General features: G+C 38.1%; 1 protein-coding gene across 3 annotated transcripts in view; it reads left to right on the top strand.

The window, feature by feature from the left end:
• LOC118821202 (transcription factor COE3) overlaps positions 1-14,426 on the top strand; it is a 179,877-nt gene that overhangs the window by 152,722 nt on the left and 12,729 nt on the right. For all 3 annotated transcript variants that reach the window (XM_036589703.1, XM_036589705.1, XM_036589704.1), the window contains exons 12-13: positions 13,343-13,408; positions 14,351-14,426. The exon at positions 14,351-14,426 is cut by the window's right edge and continues 99 nt beyond it. In XM_036589703.1, coding sequence (XP_036445596.1) covers positions 13,343-13,408; positions 14,351-14,426 — 142 coding nt within the window. The remainder of the gene's footprint in view (positions 1-13,342; positions 13,409-14,350) is intronic.

Below are 14,426 nucleotides of genomic sequence, written 5' to 3' on the forward strand. Positions count from 1 at the left end.
TGAGATCTTTGCCAATCGATTGAATATATAATATAAATATAAATATAATATATTCATACTGAGGTGTTTGGTATTCAGACTGGTTGGTACAATGTAGTGGGTAACACATCTGCCTTCTAGGCTATAGACTTGGCTTCAGTCCCTGCCTGGTTAAGCACCCTACACTATACCAATAAGAGTCCCTGGGCAAGACTCCTAACACTACCTTCACCTACCTGTGTAAACACTGGTCAAATTGTAAGTCGCTCTAGATAAGAGTGTCTGCCAAATTTAAATGTGTTTATATGCTCACTCTACTCAACAATCTGATGGAAAATGTCCGTTTTCATGCGCACTACAAGTAATCCGATCCAGAATTATGAACATGTGTAGAGTACCGCTTAGTGTAGACATGACAACCAGCATCATGTGAGTCCAGTCAGAGTGAGACGAGCAGCAGTAAGCAGTGCTTGTGTTTTTAATTACTTTAATGTGTTGTTGTGCCATTGCTATGGCATCCCAGGTGGCTGCTTAGGTGTTTGCTAAAGTACTGCTAGGCTGTTTTTTTGCTGTCGCAGGTGGTTGTTAAGGTGTTGTTATGCCATTGCTATGGTATCCCAGGTGGTTGCTTAGGTGTTGCTAAGGTAGGTGTAAGGCATATTTATAAACTCATGAATGTGAATATAAAAGAACCCCAATATTCAAATGTAACAGAACAGACATTCATGTAGTTTTAAGTGAGTAAGAAAAAGAAGTGAGCAAAAGGAGAGAGACTGAATGAGAGAAATTAGAGTGGGAGTATGAGAGAGGAAGGAGAGATCTTGAAAGTGAGAGAGAGAAAAGAGAGTGTGAGAGAAAGGTAAAAAAAAGAAAAGAAAGAAAGAGAGAAAAAGTGAGTAGATAGGGGAGTAAGAGAGAGGAAAGAGAGAGAAGGCAAGAGAGAAAGTGAGAGAAAGAAAATAGACAAAGGAGAGAGAGAGAGAGAGAGAGAGAGAGAGAGAGAGAGAGAGAGAGAGAGAGGGGTATAAAGTGACTCCAAACAGCCCTGAGGTGAGCAGATTGTTCTGCTCTGCTCTGTAGACTTAGCAGTCTTTTATAATTAATGATGAATCTATAGAAACACCAGGGGGCTTCTGTTGCAAACTCTACACACACACACACACACACATACACACCACCGCTTCACATGCGTTTTATACAAAAAAATAAAGAAAATATAAAAAATCTCCTGCTAAACAAGCTCTGGCATGTAATTTGATGATAGTGTATGTTCTGTGTCTCCTCAGCATCACTTCCAGGCAGTGTATCAGTCTCTTCAACTGCTAATGAAATGCAATAACTGATAAGGAGACTCAGGCTCTCTGGCCTCTCTCCTGCTCATGATTACAGGCGGTCAATGAGTGTGTGTGTGTGTGTGTTGTTCATAACCTGAAGCTTGTGGAGAGTCGCGCAGCCCTTTTGTCTTATTATCCCTCTGCCACAAAGCAGCCTGCCAAGCACATTATTACTCACTCACTGATCTCTATTACTCTGGAGCAGGGCTCTCCCTCCATATTGACGCACCCTCCTGTCCCAGCCCCAAATCAGGGCTCTGGGACTGGGCATGGGACTCTGAAGAGGTTTTGGGATTGAGATTCTGGTGTAGTTGTGGTGCAGTTCAGGATGATTTTTGGAGGGCTTCTGAAGTCTAAGAAGATTTCTTGGGGACTTCTGGAGAAGTTTGGGAAGATTTCTGCAGGACTTCTGGAGAAGTTTTGGAAGAGTTTTAGAGGAGTTCTGGAGAACTTTGGCACTATTTCTGGAGGACTTCTGAAAATGTTTGGGAAGAGTTTTGGAGGAGTTCTGGAGAAGATTGAGAAGATTTCTCAAGGACTTCTGGAAAAGTTTGGAAAGATTTCTGGAGGACTTCTGGAGAAATTTGGGACTATTTCTGGAGGACTTCTGAAATGCAGATGGGATTTGGGATTTCTGGAAGTTCTAGACCAGTTCTGACTGACTGGTTTTGGTTTCCTAAGCCCATCAGCCCATGCCAAAGTGTCAGACAGCATGTCCATGCTTTAGAGCAAGCAGCTTGTGTCTTCACTATGTCCACATGACCGATGTGAAGTGCAGCAGTTGGCCTCTTTCTGTCCAGACTCCTCACAGTCCAAGAGCTGATCCAGGGTCATCTGCAGCTCTCCACATCCTGAGAGTAGGACTGTGTGGTCTGAAGGGAGCTGGTCATGGATCAGCACTCTTTTCTCTGATCCTCCAAGCATTTAGGCTGTCCAGAAATGCCGTGTGTCTGGCTGAGACATGGGTCATGTTTTTGGCTCTGTTTTTAATAGTTTTTATTTAATGTTTGGCTAGACACAAACTCTGGAATGTGTAGTGTGTAGCAGAGATGCAACCCAAAAACATATTTTGGAATGGACACACAAGTGTCCTAACCAGACCAAAACGCAGCCTTTCAGTCTCCCATAGTTCTATATGAACCAGACCTAAACACAGTCTCATAGTTTTATGGTATCTGTCCAGCTAAACAAACCAAAACATAGTCTTCGACATAGTCAAAATAATCCCATAGTTCAATACCAACTGTCTCGCCAATCAGACATAAACTCAGCTTTATTAATAATCACCTGGGACAGCAAAAAACAGCCTAGCAATACTTTAGCAAACACTTTAGCAACCACCTGGGATATCATAGCAATGGCATAACAGCACCTTACCAACCACCTGGGATAGCAAAGTAACAGCCCAGCAATACCTTAGCAAAAACATTAGCAACCACCAATGCCCCCAAGAACACAATGCCTATGAAACATCATAGCAACCTCATAGGAACACTTGCCTGGAATTACTTCATAAAGCCAATTAAGTTATCAAAAACAACCGGCATTGTTCCACAGCTGTTTTAACCTTTGAAGCATTATTAGCTGGTTTTGTCAAATCAACTTAGCGCTCATTCATGAACTTTCCCTTTCATGTTAACGATATTATTCTGTAATTGCATTTACAGTACAGCAAAATGACAGTAGACTTCTAAAGATTAAACAAAACATTATAGCACTATTGATCAGGGAGAAGAAATATGTGAAATGGAGTTCAAACACAGGTTTGAACATTCGGGAGAAAATGCTACCATTCAAACAGTTATTAAGAGAAAAGAAGAGAGAGGAAAACTGCCTGTGGCCTGTTTCCCTCTGTTCTTCTTTCAGGCTCCTATGTGCACACATACAGCCTCTTAGGCGTCATTACTTTCTGAGCAGTGTCACTTCTGTCACTGTCTAATGAAAACAGAATAACTGTGGGCGGCTTGTAGACGACATAAACACACATTAACGCTCGGTGTTTGTGTGAGTGTAATTATGTGTGAATATTTGTAAAAGCATTAAAGCGTGAGTATTTTTACAGTATGTGTGCATGCGCTGGCACAAGAGTGTGCGCGTGTGCGCCGGGGGGTCCGTGGCAGGGTGTCGTCCGCCAAGCATCACAGACATTAACTAACTTGTGCTTTATAATGGAGATTAATGAAGTGAAGGACCGCCAGAGGGGCGAGGAGGGAGGGTATAGTGAGAGAGAAAGAGAGAGAGACAGAGAGAGAGAGAGAGAGAGAGAGAGAGAGTTGGCATATTGATGGTATTGTGATGTAATGTAATGTAATGTAATATAATACCAAAAGGTAAACAGTTAAAGGGCCCATATGATGGCAAACCAAATTATTCTCATTTTTATAAAGTGAGAGCTTAATATAGTTTGTAAACACTGTTAAAGCCTGTTTTAAGTTCAAAGGCTATTGTGAGTCATTGACTATTCACTTATACCGTGTTTACGCTGAGGAACGATACAGTAAATAAGTTCTACTGATATCCTTTTTCCCAGGGATGGATTACTGACCAGGCTACTGGGCCAGTACTCAGTAAATAGTAGTGGTTTTCAAGCCTGGTATATTTTGCTTGATTATGAATTGTAGGATTTGTGCTTTTCGAGTTTTCTATTTCATTAGAAGGGGACTTTCGTAGTTTTAAACTGGAAAATCTCACTTTAGAGTTTATTGCAGCACAACTGTAGGATGCAAATAGACACACTGTGTATGTACTGGCAGTTTATTACCTGGATTTTCTCTGTTATTTTTTCTGTTATATTTTTTTTATCATATTTATAACTCAATTTCAACCTTACCATGTATTTTGACTAGAAGTGTTCAAGAGGTTTGTTTTATGTGCATTTGTTTTTTTTGTGTATCTGTACTTCACCGAAGTATTTCCATTTTGGGCGACTATTTACTTTCACTCCACTACATTTCAAAGTCAAATATTCTACTTTTTACTCCACTTCATTATGCAAAATCTGTTGTTCCTTTTGGTTTATGTGTGTATAAAAACGTAACATGTCAAAAGAAAGAAGCGTGAAGCTAGAACACCAATCAGAGTACAGCACACACTTTGTTTGAGCTTGTTTTGACCTGTTGGACATACCGACCCAGGGCAAGCATACAGTTCAACGACAGTGTAACAGCATAAATGTTTGGGAGTGCCTATTCCTACATAGACCTGTCTAGGGTGTATCCTGCCTTCCACCCAACAACTGCTGGGATAGGCTCCAGCTCCCCCCGTGACCCAGAATGATAAGCGGCTTAGAAGATGTGCGTGTGTGTATTCCTACATAAATGATGGAAGAAACTCCTGACTCTAACCAAACTTTGTGTAAATAGACCACAATATAGAAACATGTGCACATATGCAGTTGTGACTGGCGTGTTTCTTTTTTCTGAATTTATACAAACACTATTTCATTTTATAGTAAATATAGTAAAGGAAAACTCATTTAAACTCAATTAAATCTTAAACTGAAACTTTGCTTGTTCATAGCCACTCGGTTCTACCTAATAGAAATTGTTTGCCTTCAGTGTTTTGTGCTTTTGATAATATTAATAGACATCAATGTCAGACTGATTAATGACATTCTATTGAAATATTGGTGTTACGAGAGTGACACTAGAATATTTTCACCTAAAATGAGTTAATATTGCAAGAATCTTGTTACAAAAATGATAATAGGACATCAGAGCCATACTCAATCTTTTAGTACTTTCACTTTTGATACTTAAGTGCATTTGAAGGCAAATACTTTTGTACTTTTACTCAAGTGGAGGTCTAAAGGCAGGACTTCTACTTTTACTGGAGTAATATTTTACCTTGAGTATCTCTACTTTTACTCAAGTACATGGTTTGTGTACTTCGTCCACCACTGATACATACACACACATTTATGCTTCCAAATCTTCCTAAACTTTTCTAAATCACACCATTTCACTGGAAAACGCAGGTCATATGATCTCCATTCAATTCCTCAAAATTCAGCTAATGACAGACCCTGCAGCGAACGATGACCTCCTCCCGCGCCCCCTTACCTGTGTGTGATCTGAACCACTCTGGCCTGGTCATTGTAATTCATGAAACTTAAAGGAAACAGCATGAGATCTGATTTTAATGGCAAAGCTTTATCTAATGTAAACAGTGGATGATACAATCCAGATACAGTCAGATGAATGTATTAGATTCCTTCTATTTCAGTACATTTACATTGTATTGCAGATGTGATATATGATATATGTGTGTTTGATTTGGAATAGATTACATCAAAGCAGAGTTCTCTCTCTCTCTCTCTCTCTCTCTCTCTGCGTATTTGCCGTTGACTCGAGCCATCTGTGGAATCGTTAGTACTGGAAGCAGCGAGTGCTGATTGGCCGTTCATCTCGAGGTCATGTTTTGTCGTGGGAACAGTAAGCGAGGGAGGAAGAGGAGGAGGAAGAGGACGCTCAATGTCTTCACACCCGTTCTCTTGCCCCCTTCTCGCGCTCTCCCTTGCTCTCTTTCTCTCCTTTCTTTCCCACACCATGGAGCAACACTGTAAGAAAAACAGAAACAGTCCAGCAGAGCTGAGAACTGCTTAAGAGAAACTTGAAGGTGCTGACCACTCGCACTATCCTTTCCGCATGTCTTGTTAAAGGGGCACTCTGACCTTTAACTCATTTAGTTAAATTAAAACATTATTTTATAGAAAAGACTGTTTAATTGATGAAGGAAGACTCTGTAAAATAACAGAAAACATTAAACATTCCCTAAAAACATTAATTTTTGGAAAAGATCTGTTTAAGTGATGACATAAGACATTCCGTTAAAAGAAGAAAAACTTGTTAATTTACGGAAAATATCTATTTAGTTGATGGAGAGAAACTCTGTAAAATAACAGAAAAAATCCAGGTAATAAACTGCCAGTACAGTGTTCCTATTACTGTTATACTGCAATAATCTCTAAGAATCAGATCATGGGGGTCGGACATTCAAAAGGAGACATTCAGAAAGAACCTAACTCTGGAGTCTGCATTGTTCAGAGTGGTGGTAATAGGAACCAGACCTCAGGTTATAATGGTTCTAAAAGCTACTTTACAGAGAGTTACTATATGAAATGGTTATGATTTTTAAATCCATTCAGGACAGTGAGGTATATATAATGTGACTTACTATCATCAACATTAAACATAAAATCCTAGAAGAGACATGTACGTACACTGGTGGTTTGGATAGTAAATAAAATAAATATATTATTTGTGTTGTAAATATTGCCAACTCTGGTTTGTATCATCATCACTGTAGAGAAATCTGAGTCAGTAAGTTTCTCTACAACATGTCAGATCACTCTGAATGACTGTTTACATCTAACTGTGAAGAAATTCCCCTTCAATCCCAACTATAAACAGATTTGAGTCTCCATCCTTTCAAATCTTTACTTATTATTTGAAAGTTGTGAAGTTGTTCAGGATGAACAAATTGGAATACTTTCAGAGAGATATCAGCAATCAGATTTTAGATTTCTCAACTTTTGAAATAAGAGTACACACACAAACACACACACACACACACACACACACACACACACACACACACACACACACAGCCTCTGCTAGAGCTCTTGTGTTTGACTGACATGCAGCTGTTAGAGTTAATTGATATGGTATAGTATGTCAGCCATATGAGTCTGATTAGTTTGTGTGCTGCTCTAATAAGATGGCGGTTATGATGCTGTGGAGTGTGAGCTGTGAGGCTGTCAATAATTAGAGAGTGCTGTGTATTTGTGTGTTTGTTTTTCATACATTTTCAGGAAAAATGTCTTTGTAGCAAAACACAGCTGTTATTGCATATTGGTACATATGGGACATATAATTACATATAGATATAGGGCATATTATAATTACATATAGGTACTTACATATACTATACTATGATTACATATTATTGCTGTATATGGGTACTTCCATATATGTAATACATATGGGACATAATGTTATTAGACACAGGAATTTACGTACGTATGATATATATCATCCTATCCAAAGAAAAATATGTACCTCTAAAATGGTAACTTGAATGCAAGTTAGCATAATGAGCTTTTATTGTAAGTAACTTTTGAGCATTTCTACTATTTATATTTAATGTATATGGGACATATCAATGCAGCTGGGGTGGGCTCCAGTGCCCCACTGTGACCCAGAAGGATAAGCGGTTTTGGTATTGGTCCATTCATCATGAAATTCTCTCACAATATATAGACAAAAATGGAGATACAAGGTTTTATCCCAATAGCGACAATATATATAATACTAATGGAGCATATTATTGTTAAGTGGAGGTGCTTACATGTGTATCATGTATATGTGATATATATATCATATCAAAACTTTAATATATATATATATATATATATATATATATATATATATATATATATATATATATATATATATCAAAACTTTAATGTATGTTAATGTATTGAGATTATTTTGGAATATTTTGGATTATAAAATGGAAGTTATCACAGCAACAATGTATATAACACATAGACGCCATATGTTTGTCCTCACATCATATTAAAATCGTGTGTGTGTGTGTGTGTGTGTGTGTGCGTGTGTGTAATCTGAAACTCGGTGTGTACAGTATGAAGCTGTTGTTCACACACTGCAGTAATGACAGGCTTGTAGAAGCTCCAGCTGGTCCTGCCGCCCCTTCTTGAGAGAAATTCCTCCCTCACTCCTTTTCCTTCTCTCTATCTCACTCACTTCTTCTCTCGATCCACCCCCTCTCCTCCCTCACTCACTCCATCCCTCCCCATCTATCTCTTTCTCCTTCCTTTTCACTCTACCTCTCTCTTTCTCTCTCTCTCTGTACACTCTCTTTTCTCTCTCCCTCGTGCCTCTTTCCTCTTTGTTTTCTTTCACCTCACTCCCCCCTCGTCTGTCACCACCATCTCCTCTCATTTTTCTCATCCTGTTCTCTGTGTAAAAATTTACAACCGCTCTAAGGTTTTGCTGCTTCTTATTCTTTTTAATATATATATATATATATATATATATATATATATATAATATATATGCATTACAAGGTTGCAATAAAGCATAAAATTTGTTTTGCACATGCCAAATATCTGTGTATACATTTGCTTAGACTAACATACTACTAGAATCCTATAGAGGCGCTAGAGAAAATTTGCATTATTATATCATGTATCGCATCGATGACCTCATTTTTTATCATTTATGGCCCAAACTGAAGGCCTTACTCAAACAGCCACAGAATGCAAATGCAAAGAATGTATTTTGTGGGCGGAGCATGAAATTTTTTCTAAAAAATGGGGTGAAAGGACTTTTTCATCCCTATAGTGATCTCTTAGTAGTTTTTATCTCATTCAGCATTCTTACTACGTGTGTGTGTGTGTGTGTGTGTGTGTGTGTGTGTGTGTGTGCCCCACCTCAGTGCAATACCCTAGAGACCTCCAGCAGAGGCTGCCATAATACCAGCTATACTCAGAGCGACGGAGGAAAGAGAAAGACAGAGAGAAAGAGAGAGAGAGAAAGAGAAAGAGAGAGAGAGATTGAGAGAGAGAGAGAGAGAGAGAGAGAGAAGAGGGTGTTTTGAATGTGTGTGCGCGTCTGCCCTGTTTAGCCTCTCTGGCCGCGGCCCACACTCCCAGCGCCAGGCTGTATTTATCTATTTATTAGCTGTGTTATTGTTATTAAAAGGGGATCGTCACGGCGACCCGCTGGGCCAGATCAGGAGCTGTGATTGGATCTTTCCTCTTTTAGAGCGGAGAGGAAGCAGCCCTGTGGCAATAGGAAAGAGAGAGAGAGACAGAGAGAAAAAGAGACAGAGGGAGAGAGAGAGAAAGAGAGAGAGAAACTTTGACTTTGAAACCCTTTTAATCAACCATTGTCCGCGTAATAAGAGCGGTCACAACCAACTCAGAATAAATTCTAAAACATAACAATGAAAAAAAGACAAATAAAGAAAAAGCAACTTAGCCAAGTTACAGAGAGGTCAATTCACACATTTAACACAAACCCCCTAAGTTCATCAGGTCCTCCCCATACAGCAAAAAATAGTCCACATTGTCACAATAAACAGTACAGAGAGAGAGACAGAGAGAGACAGAAAGAGAGAGACAGAGACAGCGAGAGCGATGGCAATAAAAAAAGAGAGGGCTAGAATAAGAGAGAGAGATAGAGATAGAGAGAGAAAGAAAAATAAAAAAGAAAAGAGAGAGAGAGAGAGAGAAACGGATGGTTTTTATGGAATGCCTCACAATTGAAAGTGGGAATTAGAAACTCAATAAACAGATGCACCGTGTCTCTAATAAGCTCGCGTCTGGAAGCAGAGGAAGCACCGCAGGCCGTCATTAAGTGTTAAAGGGCTACTTCACCCAAAACCCGCTAATAATACTAATAATGAATGAAGGCCAGTAGGGACTGGCTAACATAGTGCATATGAGACTGCGCTAGCCACTTCTCAGCGGGATTCATTCACTGTTAGCTACATAGCACTTCTGATTGAAAGATCAGCTTAAGCAATCATACTAATGTGTTCACTTTCTTTATCTCTGTATGACTTTCTACCAGTTCTTTTACACAAACTGAGCAATTAAAGGAGCATTCCAGCCTAAAACTAGCATTTAATATGCTATTTGTCATGTGTGGGGCAGCATAGCATCCCTCTTCCTCATTGCTTTGACAGAATTCAGTTGATTGAGTTTGTATCCTTTTGTTTTCATACATAAATGTTTTCTCACTACACAACCCAGCATGCATTGCACAAATACATCAAACAACTATTGGGGATGCATCCATGGTGATAAAGAGATGCACTGATGTAGAGGCTAATACATACTGATGGGATATTCAGCTTTCTAGCAGTAATGGTAGCTACAGTCGTGCTTGAAAGTTTGTGAACCCTTTAGAATTTTTGATATTTCTGCATAAATTTGACCTAAAACTTTTCGAAATCACAATTTGGATCTTGGATCATTTTCCCAATAAATAAATGACCAAGTCTAATATCTTCGTCTCATTTGTTTAGTTTGGTTCTTTTCATCTAATATTAGACTTTGTGTGAAAATCTGATGAAGTTTTAGGTGAAATTTATGCAGAGATATAGAAAAATTCTAAAGGGTTCACAAACTTTCAAGTAGACTGTGTCTGGCAATTCTGCAATTGCCAGCTAGCACCCCCACCCTTTTAGTTCAATTGCTCCTCCCACCTTCAAGATACATCATCAGAAGACGCTTTTTTCTTGTATTTTAAGTGGAAAACCTCACTCTAGAGACTATTGCAGCACAACTGTAGGGGGCAAGTAGGCATGATTGCAACAAATGTAGTAATGGTCACACTTTTCATTTTTGGCTGGAGTGCCCCTTCAACAGGATATGTTAAGGGGAATCCAGGTTTAGTCCAGGAGTAAACTTAAATAGTATGTTAGTGGAGAACTATGGCTTCTGTATGGATGTTTATGTTACGGTTATGAGGGTTTTATGATCACTGTATTGCTTTATGTTGAAAACTGGTGCATTTTGATTGCATTTCTGTTCGATTATTTTGAGTTTTTTAAGCATCAGCAAGGCAGATGTGGATTTTGAAGGGCCTATATCCTTCATTTATATCGCTGCATTTGGAACAAAACGTTGTATCTCCAAAATGGAAGTTTTAAGGGAGAATGAAAAAACATACTTTACTTGTAATGTAAGTCAATGGAACCAGAATTTTTTCCATGTAATTTTAGGCCATTTCTTTTAGTCCATTCATCATGAAATGTACACACAGTGTAAAGGACAACAGGTATTTTCAAATAATGTCAAAAACTGAAAAGCGACAAAAAATGGAGATAGAAGGTTTTGTTTTGACAACAGCGATATGTATGACTTTTGTTCTGAATGGATACACTCTTTATAACTTCAGCCTTCAGCATGATTGGGTGGGGCTAAACTAATGTGGGCTCAGTAGGCAGACATATGGAAATGTGTTGGTTTTTGTGACATCACAAAAACAGGAAATTCAATACAAACTGTTTTTGCGTCTTTCTTTATATGGTCTATATTGTCTGGAGAGTGAGTGGTACGTTTTCAAATGCATAATTTTTCCAAACAGCAAGGACAATTTTGCTTGATATGGGCCCTTTAAAAGGATCACAAGCCAGGAATAGAGACAGCGTGTGTTTTGGCACAGGTTAGGTGTGTGCGAGTGTGTGTGTGTGTGTGTGTGTGTGTGTGGTGTAAATGAAATGCAGGCAGCTGTTTTTTCCTGCCCTTATTGTCACATCACTCTTTTGGCTGTTCGTGCCTGTATCTGCCATGTCTGCTCTGTAATAATAATTACGTTTTAATACTTTCAGCGTCTTAACACAACTCCGCACTCATATATCACAGTTTGGGTTCAGTACATTTCAATTAATTGAGCAAGAAAGGGCTGTTTTTTTAAACCATTTCACAGGAATTTTTCACTTTAATTTGCTTTGACATTTTTCTGTACACATTTATAACATGCAAATATGTTTTATTGATATGGAGTCACTGTTGTAAAAAAATCATGTGTTTTTGAAATTGTAACTTAATAGTAGATGGGAAAATGTGTTCTTAACTTTAAAGGGGAACTTCACCAATGTTTTAACATTTCTCCTCAATTAAAGAAGAATTCCACCATTTTTTAAAAAAATTCTCCATAATTAAAGGGGAATTTCACCAGTTTTTAAAAGTGTGTAATTCAATCACAGAGATGTCAACATTTAGTCATTCAGAGTGGTTTGCTGTGAAATGGTTCATTACCAACTCTGATTCATTTACTGTGGTAGTGATAGGAATCAGGGGTTGCCATGTCTACAGCTCAAATACAGCCTTTTTATTTGCTATTCAACACCACCAGTGAACCTATATGTGTCTTCTGGGTTTGCATATGTAATGATGATGATTGTAAAACAATGTCACAGGCTTAGGCAGCATATTCATAACCAGTTCATGTCATAACTTTCTGCGAGGGAGATTTTAGTGGCAATTAAACTCTTCAGACATTTGGATCACCACCACTATAAACACTTTGAATGACTTTTCTACTTAATCATTTAATTCTGTGGAAATTTAGCAAAAAAGTTTGGATTCCCTTTAAAATCATGAAGTTGTAAACAAAGTTATTCAGACTGTTTTAATGTGAAATGTCCAATTCTACAGAAACTTACCTCAGTGGTGGGGATGGGAACCAGATGTCTAAAGAGACTTATGCCTCTAAAAGCTCCCTCACAGAAAGCTGTTGCACTAAATGGGTCCAAGTTCACTGCCTGTTGCCTGAGACAAAACATGCAAACATATCCAAAGACAACCCTTTAACAGTACTTTACCATCATCAGCATTATAAAACCTCAGGACACACACGTAGGTTCACTGGTCATTTCAGATAGTAAAGAAAATGGTTATATTTGCATTGTAGACATCATGGCCCCTGGTTCCTATCGCCACCAGAGAAATCAGAGCTGGTATGTTTCTCTATAATAAACCATTTTACACCAAACAACTTGGAGCGACTTTGTTTACATTTCAATGCTTGAATTATGAAGAAAATGTGAAAAAATCAGTGAAATTTCTGCTTTGTATTTAGTAATTTAATGATGTTTAATTCTACTTTTTGACCATTTCTGTTAGTCAATTCATTATGAAATATTTACACATTGTTAACAGTGACAAGTAACAGGGTAATATATAGATAGAGAATGATATAGAGTTTAAGAGTTTACATTGAAAATCTGGTATTCTTTCATTCATTTCTGGAAATAAACAACAGAATTCTGGAAGAATTCTGATATTAATGTAAACATTCAAATGTTCTACTTTCACTCAAATTGTTATGCTGATAATAGAATTTGTAAGGAAAAGGTTTGTGTTGAATTAGAAAGGAATGTAAAATAAAAGCAGTTGTGGTTGAGGTGAATTTGGTCGAAATTATGATGCTGATTGTGTGTGTGTGTATTTGTGTGTGTGTGTGTGTGTGTGTGTGTGTGTGTGTGTTTAGGAGGTGCTGTTGAAGAGGGCAGCAGATTTGGTGGAAGCTCTTTATGGAATGCCTCACAATAATCAGGTACATCTACATTATTGTGTCCCTAAACAGTCAAAACAAACAAACGAAAAAACTTTAACACCAACATTTTTCCTAGTTTGCTGGATTCATTTTGTTATAGAAACTCAAACATTAGAACTGTGTGATTCCCAGGCTTATTATTCAGTAACTACAGGGACTTCTGTGCAAACTGGTTGAGCTATTCTTAAGTCATAGAAGTGTGTAAGTGTAAGTCCTGGCCATTTAAGGGGTTAATCGAAATTATCACCTGTAGCTCATTGAAACTAGTGAAGAACTTCTGTTGAAGGTGACTCCTTAGTGTTTTTATTACTGTATTATGCATACAGTTTTGCAGAAAAACTTTTTTTCTAGTTTTGTCATTTTTTGACATTTAAATAGATAAAAGTCAGAAGTGCTACAGAATGTGAATCAGATGTAAATGCAGTTCATTTACATAATGTATTTTGCAATTAACCCTTCAACATTTTAGGTTTATGTCATAAAAAGGCTTTTAATTCAGTAACTACAGGGACTTCAATGCAAACTAATGGAAGTATTCTTAGGTTATAGAAGTGTGTAATATAACTTTGTACCTGCCAGTGGGCCTGTGGCTTGTTAAGGGGTTAATAATGTAATTATGCAAAGTTTAGGGTAAAGTTTAGGTTCTGGCTCGAAGTTAAGGTTAGGATTAGAGTGAGTGTTTAGAGTAAAGGAAGTGTAGATATTTTGCTGAACGTCAATTAAAGACAAAAGAATCATCAAACAGTGGGACATCAAAATAAGTGTTACTCCTTTTTATGTAGGTCTATCTTTAATAATATAGTGGCTAATTTGCTATCCTGTTTGAATTGCCCTGAATCAATAAAAGTGAAAACCTCTCTCTCTCTCTCTCTCTCTCTCTCTCTCTCTCTGTCACTCTCTCTCTTTTCTCTCTATTTTTCTCTCTATGTATCTCTTTCTCAGGAGATCATTCTGAAGCGGGCGGCTGATCTGACCGAAGCGCTCTACAGTGTCCCCCGCAGCCATAACCAGCTGCCCT

The sequence above is a fragment of the Colossoma macropomum genome, unplaced genomic scaffold, assembly GCF_904425465.1.
Source record: "Colossoma macropomum unplaced genomic scaffold, Colossoma_macropomum, whole genome shotgun sequence".
NCBI lineage: Eukaryota > Metazoa > Chordata > Actinopteri > Characiformes > Serrasalmidae > Colossoma > Colossoma macropomum.